The sequence below is a fragment of the Eleutherodactylus coqui genome, chromosome 11 (genome assembly GCF_035609145.1).
Source record: "Eleutherodactylus coqui strain aEleCoq1 chromosome 11, aEleCoq1.hap1, whole genome shotgun sequence".
In the NCBI taxonomy this organism is placed as follows: domain Eukaryota; kingdom Metazoa; phylum Chordata; class Amphibia; order Anura; family Eleutherodactylidae; genus Eleutherodactylus; species Eleutherodactylus coqui.
Window position 1 is genome coordinate 54,327,334 of NC_089847.1, and position 15,034 is coordinate 54,342,367.

General features: G+C 41.8%; 1 protein-coding gene across 1 annotated transcript in view; it reads right to left on the minus strand.

The window, feature by feature from the left end:
- Positions 1-610: 610 nt before the first annotated feature.
- The window catches only part of LOC136582865 (transmembrane protein 272-like), a 67,050-nt gene continuing 52,626 nt past the window's right edge, over positions 611-15,034 (minus strand). Inside the window, exon 7 of the mRNA XM_066584142.1 lies at positions 611-3,991. Coding sequence (XP_066440239.1) covers positions 3,982-3,991 — 10 coding nt within the window. The 3' untranslated portion in view covers positions 611-3,981. The remainder of the gene's footprint in view (positions 3,992-15,034) is intronic.

Consider the following 15,034-nt stretch of genomic DNA (forward strand, 5'->3'; position numbering starts at 1 on the left):
GGTAGCCTTGGCTATGAAACAACTTTTGAACTGGAATGCCCCAGTCATTGACCGCATACCAGCTGAGTTACTCAAACCAGTGCAAATCCCAATATTAAAGGGGTTGTCTCACGGCAAACATCAAAATTTTACATTACCCCATTCCCCCTGTCACCCCCCTGGCATAAAATAGCAATTTAAAGCGGTTTTTAAACCGCTTGCTACTCACCGATCCGACGAAATATGGAGTTATAAAAATCTTCTCCCTAAGATGGCCGCCGGTCCTTTCCCAGGGATGCACTGCGGTTTTCTCCCATGGTGCACCGCGGGTCTTCTCCCATGGTGCACCATGGGCTCTGTGCGTTCCATTGCCGATTCCAGCCTCCTGATTGGCTGGAATCGGCACACGTGACGGGGTGGAGCTACGATGACGACGCGGTGACCAGCTCTCCGGCACGAGCGGCCTCATTCACCAGGCAGAAGACGCACAGCGCAAGCGCGTCTAAAAAAGCAAGAAGACATCAGAATTAGACGGATCCATGGCGATGAGGACGCTAGCAACGGAGCAGGTAAGTGAATAACTTCTGTATGGCTCATATTTAATGCACGATGTACATTACAAAGTGCATTAATATGGCCATACAGAAGTGTATAACCCCACTTGCTGCCGCGAGACAACCCCTTTAACAACGCTTTGGCAACAGATCTGGAAGACCAAATCATGGCCCAAAGTCTGGACACAATCAGTCTTTGTGCCATTTCCAAAAAAAGGGGATACAGAAGAATGCTACAACTATTGGGCCATCTTACTTATATTGCATGCAAGCAAAATTCTGCTCAAAGTGAAAGTGAAAAGGATCTGGAATATCTGATCGAAGAGTTAAAGAAGAAAGTGAGCGCATGGGGTTGCACCTTAACAATGAGCGAATTGAATCGGTTAAAAAGTTCCTCTTCCTCAGATCCAAGATTGACAGGAATGGAAAATTAGAACCAGAAATCAAACAAAGTATTGCACTTGGCCATAGCACAATTCAAGGAATGGCAAGAATATGGAAGAACAAGAATATTAGCATTGCTACAAAGATCCAAATGATAAATGCAATCGTGTTCCCGATCTGTATATACTCATACAAAATTTGGACACTCAGAAAGGCAGAGGAAAAATTGATGCTTTTGAACTATGGTTCTGGAGAAGAATACTGTGTATACCAGAGAATTCCATGCAGGAAAAAATGTAATCCACGCTTGCTTGCAGAATAAAATATATAATCTTCCTTTATTTAGACATATTTAAAATTGCCAGGTATACACATCTCTAAACCAGACGCGTATCGGCTGCACAGAGCCTTCATCAGTGGTATTAACGGCAATGGTCACCAACAAGATGGAGCGTATCAAACCAAAAATATCTCTAGAGGGCAAAATCACCAAGTAGCGGCACTAATCCTTTGGACATATCATGTGAGCTAATACTCTGGAAACAACATTGATGCTCAGCATAGTTAGTGCATCTTGAAAAAGATTACAAAAAACATGCTGGCTGGACACAATCAAGGCTGAAACAAAAATGTGCGTGGAAGAACTGAAAGTACTGGTCAAGGGTAGGAAAGCATGGAGCGCGTTGTTCCATAAAGTGACCGAAAGTCGGCCTGGACTGAACGGATAATCATCATCAAGCCTGCATGGTGCACTACACATGCTATGTTGCCTGACACCCTTTATATGCTCTATTTATGTGCAAATATAGTGCTAAGCAGCTGCCCGCCTCAGTATAAGGAGAGTGTGTGAGTGGTTGTTCATCAGTACTTGGTACCTGTGCAATGCTCCTCCATTTAGCAGTTTGGCCGTCTGCATTTTGAGGGATGTGGTGCTTCTACCCGCCCTCTTCTATTAGTGCATTAGTAAATATAGGGCCGCTTATTGTGATTTATTTTTTCTGTATATTCCCTTTACAGGTGTTTTTTAAGCCCGTATATTGGTTTAACTGCTGTAAAATCTTGTACGGTTTTTGCTGCAATTTTTGATTGCACAGTCAAAAACTTCTCATCTAAATACATTCTTAGGGCTCTTCCACACTTGCATTTTTATTGTGTGTTTTTTAACATGCACTTCAATGGGACTTTCTAATGTTAAAAACGCATTGCACAAAAGTCGCAAAGCACAAACTTCCAATTCTTGTACGATGTGTTTTCAACATTAAATAAAGCCCCATTGACATTTGCGTTAAAAAAAATGCAGCGATATTGCGTAAAAAAACGTGCAAGAAAAACGCAAGTGTGGAAAAAAGCCCTTATTCATGAACCACTTATTTTAGCAAGCCCAGTAAGAGATTATTGAGTTTAGCAAAGCAAATATGGTTCAAGGACTGACATAATCACTGTGTATAAATACATCAAAGGTTAGTACAGAGAGCTTTCTAGTGAACTATTTATACTCCGGACTGTAACTTTACCAAGGGATGAAAGAAGGTTTCTACACCAACATCACAAGTGGTTTCTCTTTGGAAGAATTAGAGATGTTGTATAGTGTATGCGTTAAAAGACTTTAAAGGCATTGCGGTCTTTTATGGAAGAACAAGTGCTATGATTTATATGTACAGTAGTAGATCACTGGAGATGGTGGTTCAGGGATTTATTCTGATTGCCAAATTTGGAGTCAGGAAGGAATTTCTCCCACAACATGAGGAAAACTGACATCTACCTCATGGGGGTTGTTCTGCATTTTTTGGATTAACATTCTGGAGAATAAATGTTCGTGTCTTTTTCAGTCTGTTTGGAGGGAGCATGCGTTTAGATTGTCCACAGCTACATATGCAGAAAAGATCATCTTAGTTACAGGTTCCAATAATAAACTCTTCCAAATCGATGAGTTAAGATGTGAGAAGTAAGAAAATCCAGGATAGGAATTAAGGATGCTGATGATTACAATCAAACATCCTGTATATTGAAATGGACTTCTGACGTTGTAGATATTATGGTAGACATTGTGTAAGCGTTTCCAAGTAGTTGAAATTCTAGTGAAATGATTAGCAATTATGTACTTTCTGGTTGATATGCACAGAGAGAATAACCACTCTACATGGAGAAGAAATGTGTGAACTGAAGTTTTTTATGTAATGTGACCTTCACCCAATCCCAACAGAAGAATATCTTTAAAGGCCACTCCGGTGATTTTTTTTCTTTAGTCATTCATTATGCAGCCATCCCCTCAGTATATATAAGTGGGCTAGTGTTACCTTGGTTAGCTATTTCTTTCTGTCTAAATCGCCCAACCTCTTTTTCGTCAGATGGTCATATGAACCTCAGTTTTAACCAGCTCAGATTTACGGGTTTATGGATTCATTTCCTAGTCCCATTCTCAGTTTGTGTGATGCTATTACATGGATCTAAAACTGAAAATGTATTAAGGTGGAGACAAAATCTGTCACAGTTACTGATAATGATCACATAGCTCCTGTCACACAGGCATAATAGAGGAGTTAGAAGTTCATCCTCCTGATTGTATGTTTATGGGATGTACTATATTTAGGTGAATATAGAAGGTAATGATAATTAAATTGTTATCCCTTGCAGGCAAAAAAGGTGTAGCCTTAATGCTGGGCTGATACATCATGGGATTGATTAAAAGTGAAAGTAAAAAACTCTTACTCTCAACATGGTGTCTAACAAGTATCAGACAGGCATGGAGGTGGCAAGAATGCACAAAGGAAACCTCCAGATTGTGACAGAAAATCAGGGGAGGGGGCGTCAGGGATGGAAAAATGTTTTTTTCACTGGAGTGGCCCTTCAAGAAAGAGAAGCCAGGCAGAAAGCAGGCAGCAAATGTTTCTATAATTTTCTGTAGTATTGTTCTGCTATAGGTGCAAATAAACTGAAGTTTCCTATTTTTTTGTGCATAAATAAATGTTTCTGCATCTAAACAACAAATATGGCTGACAACTTCAATTATTCAGAATAGTTGTTTGGATTTGCAGATTATGTAATGTGCTTGACATTTCCATGTTCAGTTGTGTCTGTGAATTAAAAAGAATATATTTGTTAATAGATTTGTTTATGATAGTAGCATAGTAACATAGTATGTTAGGCTAAAAAAGACATGTTCATTTAGATAATTAGTATTACCTTACCCAACTTGTGCAGGCCGCAACTAGGGAGACGGCCTTTTTGGACTTAAACCAACAGACCTTACAGAATAACTGGGGTGCAAGTTGAAGGGCACCTGGGAAATAGTGACCATAATATAACAAATTTCCATTTGTCTTTAAAAAGGATTTTTATTGGAGAGCTACGAAAATACTAAACTTTATGAAGGTAAAGTTCGATCAGCTTAGAGATGCTCTTAACCTTATTGACTGAGACAATGTCCTCAAAAATAAGAGTACGGACAATAAATGGGAAATGTTTAAAAAATGTTTAAATACTTACTGTTAGTGGTTCATAATTTACAGGAATAAAGGAATTAGGAATAGGAGAAAACCAGTGTAGCTCAATAAAGAATTAAAGGGTCCAATAAACAACAACAATAAAGCATTTAAGCAAATAAAAAAAAAGAGCGCAGTAAAGAAGCACTAAAAAAATAATTGCCAAAGAGTGTAAAACTAACCTTTAGGTTGTGAGCGAGAGTTTCAGACTGCATTTCTGCTGCCTTAACACTCTGTGCCACACAGGGTGATGAGAAGAAAGCAAATCTATTATATAGTTTTTTTTCTCCAGTGTATTCCCAGAGAAAAATGAAATATCAGATGAGATGCAGAGTGATAAAGTAAACTCTCCACTAAATGTTACCAGTTTAACCCAGAAAAAATGTGCAGAGCTGCCTTAAAAAGATTAAAATAGACAAATTACCAAGGATTCTAAGTGAATTAAGTAATGTGATAGAGACAGACCTTGTTTCTTATATTTAAGGGCTCTACAGTGACAGGGTTTGTTTCACTGGATTGGTGCGTACAAAAATAGAAAACAGAAAATTGATGGCAAAAAAGACCCACGTGGTTCATCTAGTTGGCCTTATATTTCCTTTTTCTTTCTCTCTTAGGGTGGGTTCACACAAGCGTGTTTTGGTGCGTACTTAGGTGCGTACATATGTCCGCACCTAGGTACGAGCAAAAACACGCGTGAACACAGCTGCGTGGTTGTTGTCAATGGAGCCGCGGCTGCTGCCGGTGGCTCCATTGAAATCAATTGTCTGCCGGCCCCCTGCATTCTTTTTCAGGGAAGGGCTTTACATATAAGCCCTTCCCTGAAAAAGAAACATTTTAGTGCAAAACAAAAAAAAATAAAAAAAACTTACCTCTCCGCCACTGCTGTGACCCCTGCGGGCATGAAGAACACATCTGCCGCATGCGGCAGATGTTTCCTTCACCCCCGCTAGTTAAAAGAATTCTCTGCTGCTACATCTGCCACATCTGTGTTAGATGCAGCAAAGGAAATTCTTCAATTCTCAACCGCAGCTGTCACACATGTCAGCTGCGGTAGAGAATTCTCCTGCCGGCATCCCGTCTATGGCTTTTCAGGGAAGAACTTCATAAGCCCTTCCCTGAAAAGCCATTTAAAATAGTGCAAAAAATAAAAGAAAAACAATACTCACCTCCCTTCAGCTGCCGGGGCTCAGCCGCGACTTCTGGCGCTGTCCCCGGCTCTGTAGTTCTGAGCTATCAGCAGCGCTACAGAGCCGGGGACAGCGGCAGAAGTCCCCGCTGAGCCCCGGCAGCTGTTAGTGGCCTGAAAAGCCTTTTAAAATAGTAAAAAAAGAAAATACTCACCTGCCTGGGCTCAGCGTTGACTTCTGTCGCTGACTCTGTAGCTCTCAGCTATCAGCAGCCGAGGATTTAAAATCCCCGCCTGCTGATAGCTCTAATTGTGATTAGCTGAGGTGCTTCAGCCAATCACAATCACAGCTACCAGCAGGCGGGGATTTTAAATCTCAGGCTGCTGATAGCTCAGCAGCGCTACAGAGCCGGGGACAGCGGCAGAAGTCAACGCTGAGCCCCAGCAGCTGTCAATGGCTTTTCAGGGAAGGGCTTCATAAGCCCTTCCCTGAAAAGCCAATTAAAAGTAGTGTAAAAAAAAAATACTTACCTGTCTGCCGCTGCTGTGTCCCCTGCAGAGGAATTCTTTAATTCTCTACTGCAGCTGTCACACATCTCAGCTGTGGTAGAGGATTCTGCTGCCGGCAATTGATTTCAGGGAAGGGCTTTGAATATAAGCCCTTCCCTGAAAATCAAGTAAAAGTGGTTTAAAAAAACAAAAAAATAGATACTCACCTCCCTTCAGCTTCTGGGGCACAGCCGCGTCTTCTCCTGCTGTCCCCTGCACTGTGGTGCTGACCTATCAGCAGCCGGGGATTTAAAATCCCTGCCTGCTGAAAGAGCTGGATATGATTGGCTGAGGTGCTCAGCCAATCACAGGCAGCTCTCACCTGTCATTCATTCAGGGAGTAGCAGCTGCTCCATTGAAGTGAATGGCTGCATTTTTTTTTTTTACACCAAAATTTTTCCTTTTTTAGAGTAGAGCCTATATGTAAAGCTCTTCCCTGAAAAACAATTTAGGTGTGCCAGCAGACCGTTGTCTTCAATGGAGCCGCCGGCAGCAGCAGCGGTTCCATTGAAGTGAATGGCTGCATTTTTTTTTTTTAAAACCAAAAGTTTTCTTTTTCAGGGAAGAGCCTATATGTAAAGCTCTTCCCTGAAAAACAATTCAGGGGTGCCGGCAGAGCATTGTTTTCAATGGTGCCGCCGGCAGCAGCTGCGGCTCCATTGAAAACAATGCGTACATTCCCTATGGTGCACGCATGTCCTATCTTTGCAGGCACGCACCTGTAAAACACGGATATGTGCACACACCATAGGGAATGGAATGCATTGCTGTAAATACAAGCGTGTTTTGGTGCGTGCCTATGCACGCACCAAAACACACTCGTGTGAACCCACCCTTAAGATCGATCTATGCTTATCTCAGGCATGACTGAATACATTTATTGTTGATTTTCCAATCAAATCTGCAGTGAGTTTGTTCCAAGCATTTACTACTCTTTCAGTAAAAAAAATAATTGCCTGACATTGCTTCTGATTCCCCCCCCCCCCCCAACTAATCTCAGATTGTGCCCTCTTCTTACAGTGCTTAGTTTCCTAATAAAAACAGTTCCTTTTTGATCCTTATTCATACCTTTAGGCTGGGTTCACATGGGGTGGAAATCTCACAGAATGTACGCAGTGGGACCGCACGGAAATTCTGTGAGATTTCCGGGTGGAAATTTGGTGCGGGATTTGAAGCAGCTGTGATCCGCTGAGGAAATTTCTCTGCATAGAGAAAAGAAACAGCAGCAGAAATGGCGCTGAAATTGACATGTCGCAGATTTGAATTCCACCAATATGTCAATTTCCGCGCCTTGTTGGCATCGTGTGAACGAGATTTTTTGCAAATCTTGTGCACTCTGCTGCTCAGTCTTAGGCTTAAAAATGCAACAGAATTTCCGCCCCGTTTACCCCTCTCCCTTCTGTCCTCTAGGCTAAACAAATTTTGTTAACTTATAAGTTCGTTTACACACATTCTCACCCAGACCAAGCATTTTTATTTTATATACCAACCTTTTATGTGGCACAGTGTCAAACACTTTGGAAAAGTCCAGATATACAAGATCCAATGACTCTCCCCGTTCCAGTCTAGAATTTACCTCCTTGTAGAAGCTGATCTGATTGGTCTGACAGGCGTCATCTTTCATAAACCCATGCTGATACTGAGTTATGCAGCTATTTTCCTTGAGGTACTCCAGGATAGAATCTCTGAGAAACCCTTCAAATTTTAGCCACAATAGAAGACTTACCGGCCTGTAGTTTCCAGGTTCACTTTTTGGCCACATTTTATATATTGTCCCTTCATTGGCTATGCGCCAATCCAGTGTGATAAATCCCGTTGCTATAGAGTCTTTAAATATAAGAAACAATGGTCTGTCTATGACATTAATTAATTCCCTTAATACTCAGGGATGTATGCCTTCGGGACTTGGTGATTTGTCTATTCAAATTTTTTTTAAGGCACTCTGCACTTCTTCGGTTAAAATAAATCTTGTTATTTGTATAGCGCCAACTTATTCCGCAGCGCTTTCAGATAACTTATTTATTACCCCTCACCAAGCTGGATACTCATTTTACTGACCTCAGAAGGATGGAAGGCTAAGTCAGCCTTAAGCCTGATGACATTTAGGCTGGCTTCACACAGGTGGACCTGATTCCAGCTGTGAGGCCGGCCAGCTACCATGCATACCTGAATTTTCTGTATTGCATATGACAGCTGTGACTCGCTGTCGGTCATGTGCAGTACAGTTTTTTTCTTTTTACTGTATTAAGTGCGCCGTCACTTAGTGATGATATGGATACCCATGGCCCATACGCAATGATAATGAAAGGAGTCCACAAAAAAAACGAGCATGCTGTGATTTTTTTCTCTGCTCACGGAATATACTATTTGTATCCATGAGTGTGAGCAAAAAAGTGACTTTACATGCTTTACAATGCATGTGTTTTGCTGCGGATTCCACAATTGGAATCTGCCCTGTGAAGCCGGCCTTAGTGGTGAGTTTACTTTATCATTCTGCGTCTCATCGACATTTCATTTTCCTCTGAAAATACACTGGAGAAGAAAAAACATTGAATACATTTGCTTTCTCCTCATCACCCTCTACATTATCTATTAGAGAGCCAACACTTTCAGTATTAATATTTTACTATTTGTAGAATTGAAGAACAGTTTAGGGTTAGTTTTATTCTCTCTATCTCCACCTTTGCTGCTTTTATCTGCTTTTTACATAATTTATTCCCCATTGACGTTATTCTGTAAGGCTGTCTCTCCAATTGGATGCTGTACAAGTTGGTAAGGTAATTATCTTTAGTTATTGACAGAAAATTGTTACCTTTATGAGATCCGCAGAGTTCAGCTTCTCAGTTTATTTCCAGATAGTTAAAGTCTCCTATAAGTACCTCATTGTGATTTTCTGCTTCATCTATTTGCCTTAGTAATAGAGTTTCAGTGGCTTTTGTTATATTTTGTGGCTTACAGAAAACCCCCTACGAGGATTTTATAGTTATTTTTCCCTACATGTATTTCTACCTATAGAGACTATACATGTTCATTTCCCTTACATATATCTTCCCGTATTGTGGACTTTAAACAGAATTTTACAAATGGACAACCCCCCCATGTCAGTTTTTTATGATCCCTTTTGAACAGACTGTAACCCTGTAAAGTTCCTCGCCACCCAGTCACACCCTTCATCCAATCAGCTCTCAGTTATTCCTGCTATGTTGTAGTTTTCCTTGGATATTACTTACAGTTTGTCAACCTTATTGTTCAAACTTCCAATATAAGTCACCATTCAGTTTAAAAGGTTTTGGTTATTTTTTATTTTAAGTGTATCCCTATTAAAGGGGTTTTCCAGAGAGAATATTATTGATAAAACCAATGGGAGCTTTGTCTGTAGTTACAAGCACTGCCCACTTCACAGAGATCGGAGCAGAAACTTCAGCTACTTCCGCTCCAGCCCCTGTGTAATTGTGGCACTGTCAGCGTGTGCACAATCAGCTGATCAATCATGGTCCCAAGTGATGGACTCCAGCTGAATAACTATTGATGACCTATCCTGAGGACAGGTCAATTGTAAAGTCCCAGAATACCCCTTTAACTGCTCTGCCAGTTCTGACTGTACTAACCCCTCCCACTGCTCCAACCACCTTTCCATTACTTAGTTTCAGATCACTGACTACACTATCTTCCCCTCTATCTCTCTGATTGACCCCCACAGTCCAAGTTTAAACATTCCTCCAATTTTCTAACCATCTTCTCCCTAGCACAGCTGCACTCTCCCCATTAAGCTGTAGTCAATCCCTATGGTAGAAGCTGTAGCCAACAGCAAAGTTGTCCCAGTTCTCCAGGAACCCAAATCCCTCCTTCCTACATGAACTCTTAAGTCACTCGTTTACCTCCTTCATCTCCCTCTGCCTTTGGCACGTGGTACAGGTAGTATTACAGAAAATACTACTCTGGAAGTCCTTGCCTTAAGCTTATAGTCATAGTTCCCGGAAATCTTTTTTTAAAGGACCTTCCACCTATTTCTAACTTTATCATTGATGCAAATGTGTACCATGACCACTGGGTCCTCACCAGCCCCTCCCAGTAATCTGTCAATCCGATCCGCAGTGAGTCGAATTCAGGTGCCAGGATGTAAACACAATTCAATGATACTGGTCTTTGTGGCAGATTGCCCTGTACTCCTATTCCCATTCTTACTGGAGTAGACATCATCCTGGTGCTCCAAGGCCATGGCATACTGCAGCAGTGCTAATCCTGTAATGGCACTGCCCTCATCTGCCAACTTTGCAAACCTTTTGGGGTGTGCCAGTTCAGAAAATGCCTCCCTGGATCTCTTCCCTCTACCCCTCCTTCTATCTGTCACCCAGCTAGCTGTCTGATCACCCTGCACTTCCATACTACCAATCACCCCCACATCTACCCCAGTGAGTGCTTGCTCAGTGATCAGCAAACTCCTTTCCAGGTCGCTAATGGATCTCGCTAATTGCAAGCCACACATTTAGATCTGGGATTCCAAATGTGCAAGAAGCTCACATTTTGTACAGTAGTATGCACCCTTGAACGGCTGTTCAAGGACTGCATACATAGCATAGGATTACACTGGACAGCACTGTACATCATGGAGCAGATTCTAAGGCCGAATGTAAACGTGCGAATTTTAATTATAAAATCCAGGTGTGTCTCCCGCGCTGTGCGGATTATACACACAGGAAGAAATCACAGCATGCTCCATTTTGTTTGCGGATCCTGCCGGACGGCTTCCATTGAAATCAAGCTGTCATTGTGGCTGTGCTGCAGATCCGCGGGAAAGCAGGATAATAAAAAAAAAGAAATGCACTGCGCATGTGTCCGGCACGCCACCAGCACGTGCCGGCGCAGAGGAGATTCACACTGAAGCCGGAGAGGTAAGAAAACTTTTTTTTTTCTCCCAATGTCCGCGGGCACGGCTAGATTCTGCTGAGGGTTTTAACAGTGAAATCCGTGTGTGCAAGTGGACAGTGGGCCTAAATGGGATTCGTACAGATATATTAGATAAAAGTAACGTATTTCAATTCTGTTTATTTATTAAAATTTTTGCATGTAAGGGACTTCCAAACGTCGTTAGTCAGTTTTTTGTAACCAGTGGATTCACAATTGATATTTGCTCTGCGTGGAGGATTTGAAGAGGTCCAGATCCCTAATTGAGTGTGCACTTCTCTGGTTCCCCCATTGTTTGGAGTTTGGTCTGTGCTGTTGACATTTGCTATTTTGTTCGGTATGACAATTTTTTTTGGCAATGGGGATTTAATATCTATGCATGGAAACATCCATGTCATTCAAATTATGGTGCAGATACCCACTGAGCATAATGGGATGCTTAAACCACGCAGATTCTGATTAAGATTTTGACATGGAATCTGCAAGCACCTTTAGCTTCCCTGCATTGAAAATGGAGAAGGTGGAGAGACTCGCCATGTTGGAGCTGAGGGTCTTCCCTCTTCCGCGATCCACTGGAGAAACCACAGGGGCACAGGGAGACACCTCTGGTTTCCTTGTGTCTAATATGAAGGAAAAGAAGAGACATCCCTACCGCATGGGAGAATGAGTGAGTTACTAAAATTCACCTGAGTAAGAGCAACCCCCAAATAATTTTGTACATATGGACGTATATTGATTCCTCCTCGAGGAGGCCCCCGAATCTTTCAAAAGCAGAATGGAGTTCTTTGCAAATCGCTTGAATCTAATGAGTCATTGATTATTAAACCAGCAGATACGGGGGGAACAATAGTAGTAATGAACTGACCCCAATATGTGGAAATGTGCACAGAACCTCTCAGGGACACATTGACATATTCTGTCCTGAGTGGTGACCCAACTTTAGCTTTACTCAAATCACTAAAAGATCTTCTATTGAGGGCTTTAGAAGTGAAGCTTATAAGTGAGTCTGAATTCAAATTTCTATATCCATCCACTCCAACCATAGCCACGTTCTACTCTTTGCCCAAAATACACAAAGGCATGAACCCCTTGAAAGGTGGACCAATAGTTTCTGGGGTAAACAGTCTTACCCAAAACTTGAGTTTGTATGTGGATGAGATTCTTAGACCTTTCGTCACATCCTTGAGGTTACATGTCCATGACACAATGGATGTGTCACGACTATTAGAAGGTATCACAGTCAATGCAGACACTGTTGGCCTCAATTGATGTTGAGGCCTTATATAGCTCAATCCCACATAGTGGAGGTATCAAAGCAGTATGCCAATCTGTACCTGGGCTGGTGGGAGGAAAAGGTGGTCTTCCCAGCGGAACTCAGTGACTGGTCCGACAAGATCTGGTTGCGGCTAAGATTTATAGATGACATTTTGATATTATGGAATGGAGACGAAACATCTTTTCTTGCTTTTGTGGACAAACTCAATACCAACTCTTTGAACCTCAGATTTACATCAACTATGAGTATGACATCCTTACCATTTTTGGATGTCATGATCATAAAAAACTCTGATGGTTCCTTGCTTTCAACATTATTTTGGAAACCTACAGCAACAAATAATTTACTAAGTTGGAAGAGTTTCCTATATACCTTATATTCAACAGAAGAGTAAGACTTTGCGGCTTATATCATGCCAGTTTTGATCTTATTGACATTGCGTAAGTTTGAGCATGAGAAGGCCTTACTCTGAATTACTAGTCTAAGTATCCATCTTTGAGTTTTGTATAGATATGCTGAATTTGAGCATATACATTTATGCTCTAATGACTTTTCCCTCACGGCTCCTTTTGTCTACATAGCTTTATTAGCTATCTGTTACATCCCATTGAGCCGAGCAGTTCTGTGATCATGTGACAAGCTATGTATCACATGACATTTATGCGCCCCTTCTTCCATTCATCTTCAGGACTCATCTGACAGTGGTCTGCGCATGTCTGCCGTGACGCGGCATGCGCATGCCCACTGCTAGCATCCTGTTTTATCAATGAGTGAGGTGCAGGAAACTGGTTACACTACAGCTATCTACGCGATAGTGCGTCACCAGCAATGATCGCCGCACATGTCTAGAAACAACGGTGCATCAGCCCCATGAATGGTTTATCTGAGACCACCGGTAAGCATAGGTTTCCTACGCTGGGATTGTGTTATCCCGGGGCATGTTTTGTGGAGCTTGCTGCATACCCCGGAAGTCTCTATTGGTCCGAGTTCATTCACCACCCCTACAGGGCAGGGAAAGACCGCTATTTATTGTGGGGAACTCTGACAGAGCAGCATAACCTCCTGGTCTACCATCAAGGCCAGAGGTGCTATCTCTCTGACATTCTATACTACATCACCTATGCTTGGGTTGCTAGCATAGTTTCTTATCATAGGAACTTTGAGATGTTTATAGCAAGTATCCTGCAATTGACAATATTGACTAGGAGATTAGTCATTAGCAAGGGACCTAAATAGTATCCATTCTTTACATCAACTGCAGAGGTGTCCTTCTCTAGCAGCATAGGTCCTTGTAGTGATCCTCCTTTCATACCAGCACTATTGTCAGTGTGCCCCCAAGAGCAATCTGACTGTTTTGAGTCTGACAATATTCTGTCAAGTCTGTTTAGCTCAGTTGGGGTTCATTTTCTTTTGAATTGCAGTGATCTGTATGATAACCAGCCCAATCAAATGTTATCTCAATATAAGATTCATACTATGTTAGCATCCCTAGACCTATGGATGCGCATTAAAAGGTTCCTGATGAAACATCAAAATTAACGTAGAAATGCGTCAAACACTCTTCAGAAGTGAATTTTTAGTTCTTATACATTATTTGGACTTATGTTATAGAGAGAATTACATTTGACCTATGGCTTTTCTTTTTTTTTGTTTGGAGCCTATTGGTGAATTTTCATATCGTCCACTATATGGCTAATTCAAACAACAGGCCTAAGTCAAACCCCTCTAGTCCTGCCATCCATTTCCAAGGTGGATAACATTTAATTATGAGGGAGTTTTTTCTACTGAGATCCAGTCATTTGGACTCGGTTCAATAAGTAAGCAACAATGTCGTGGTTTGGTGCAAAGTAGGAAGGAGGGATTACCCCTGCTTCATGGACTTGCTGGTGCCCACAGTGGAAGGAGCTAACTGCGGCTGCAGACTCCAAGGCCCAATGAACGATTGGCCAGGGAAGTGACAAAATGGATCCTACTGCGAGAATCCAGTTTGGTCAAACGAGTAGGTTGCTGATCTACTGGGGGAAGGACTACCTTCATCGTCCACCTGGCCAACGGGGCGCCCGTGTGATTATGCCCCAGGGTTGCATCCCTTTGCACAGGATTTTGAGGACCCTGAGGTAAAAGTGTTTTGCAGCATTCCTTCCTCTACTGGCTGGACCGCCAGCTCCGAGGAAGATAGAGAGATCCCGGCGAGCAACAGTATCCAGCCCCGTTTCTGCTGTTAAGTAAAAAGGACTCTTTATGTAAGAGACACTGCTACGCTTTCATATATTTCATGTTTTTCTTATTCTTCATGTTATTGCAAAGGACTCTAACGAACCAGAGACTGCAAAGTAATTTTTTTGCTCATGCTGAAAAGTTTTATAAAATTTACGCAACGTTTAATAATGTTCAAGTGCTGGTGGAGTAAAGTAAAGGAGTTGAAAAAGTCTATGTGCTTATGCTCTCTCTCTAACAGTTATTATTCCTAATAAAAGTAAACGTAAATTTTTACATACTTAAAGTCATTGCATATTCATGCTTAATGTTTAGTCAATTTAATGCTAATTTTATGCAAATCCAGTACAGTTACCATGTGAATGGGACTGCATGTGTGGAATGATAGTTCAATGTGCATGGCTGAAGGTCTCTTGTGTACCCCTTAGTCAACTCTTTTGTGTTTGCAGCCCGTCCTTAGCCTGTTTCAGGGGGTGGGGCCTTCCTACCACTTTTTCAGACACACACAGCAGTATAGACTGAAGATACTGACTGTTCTGATGATGTTTTCTCTTTTTCTACG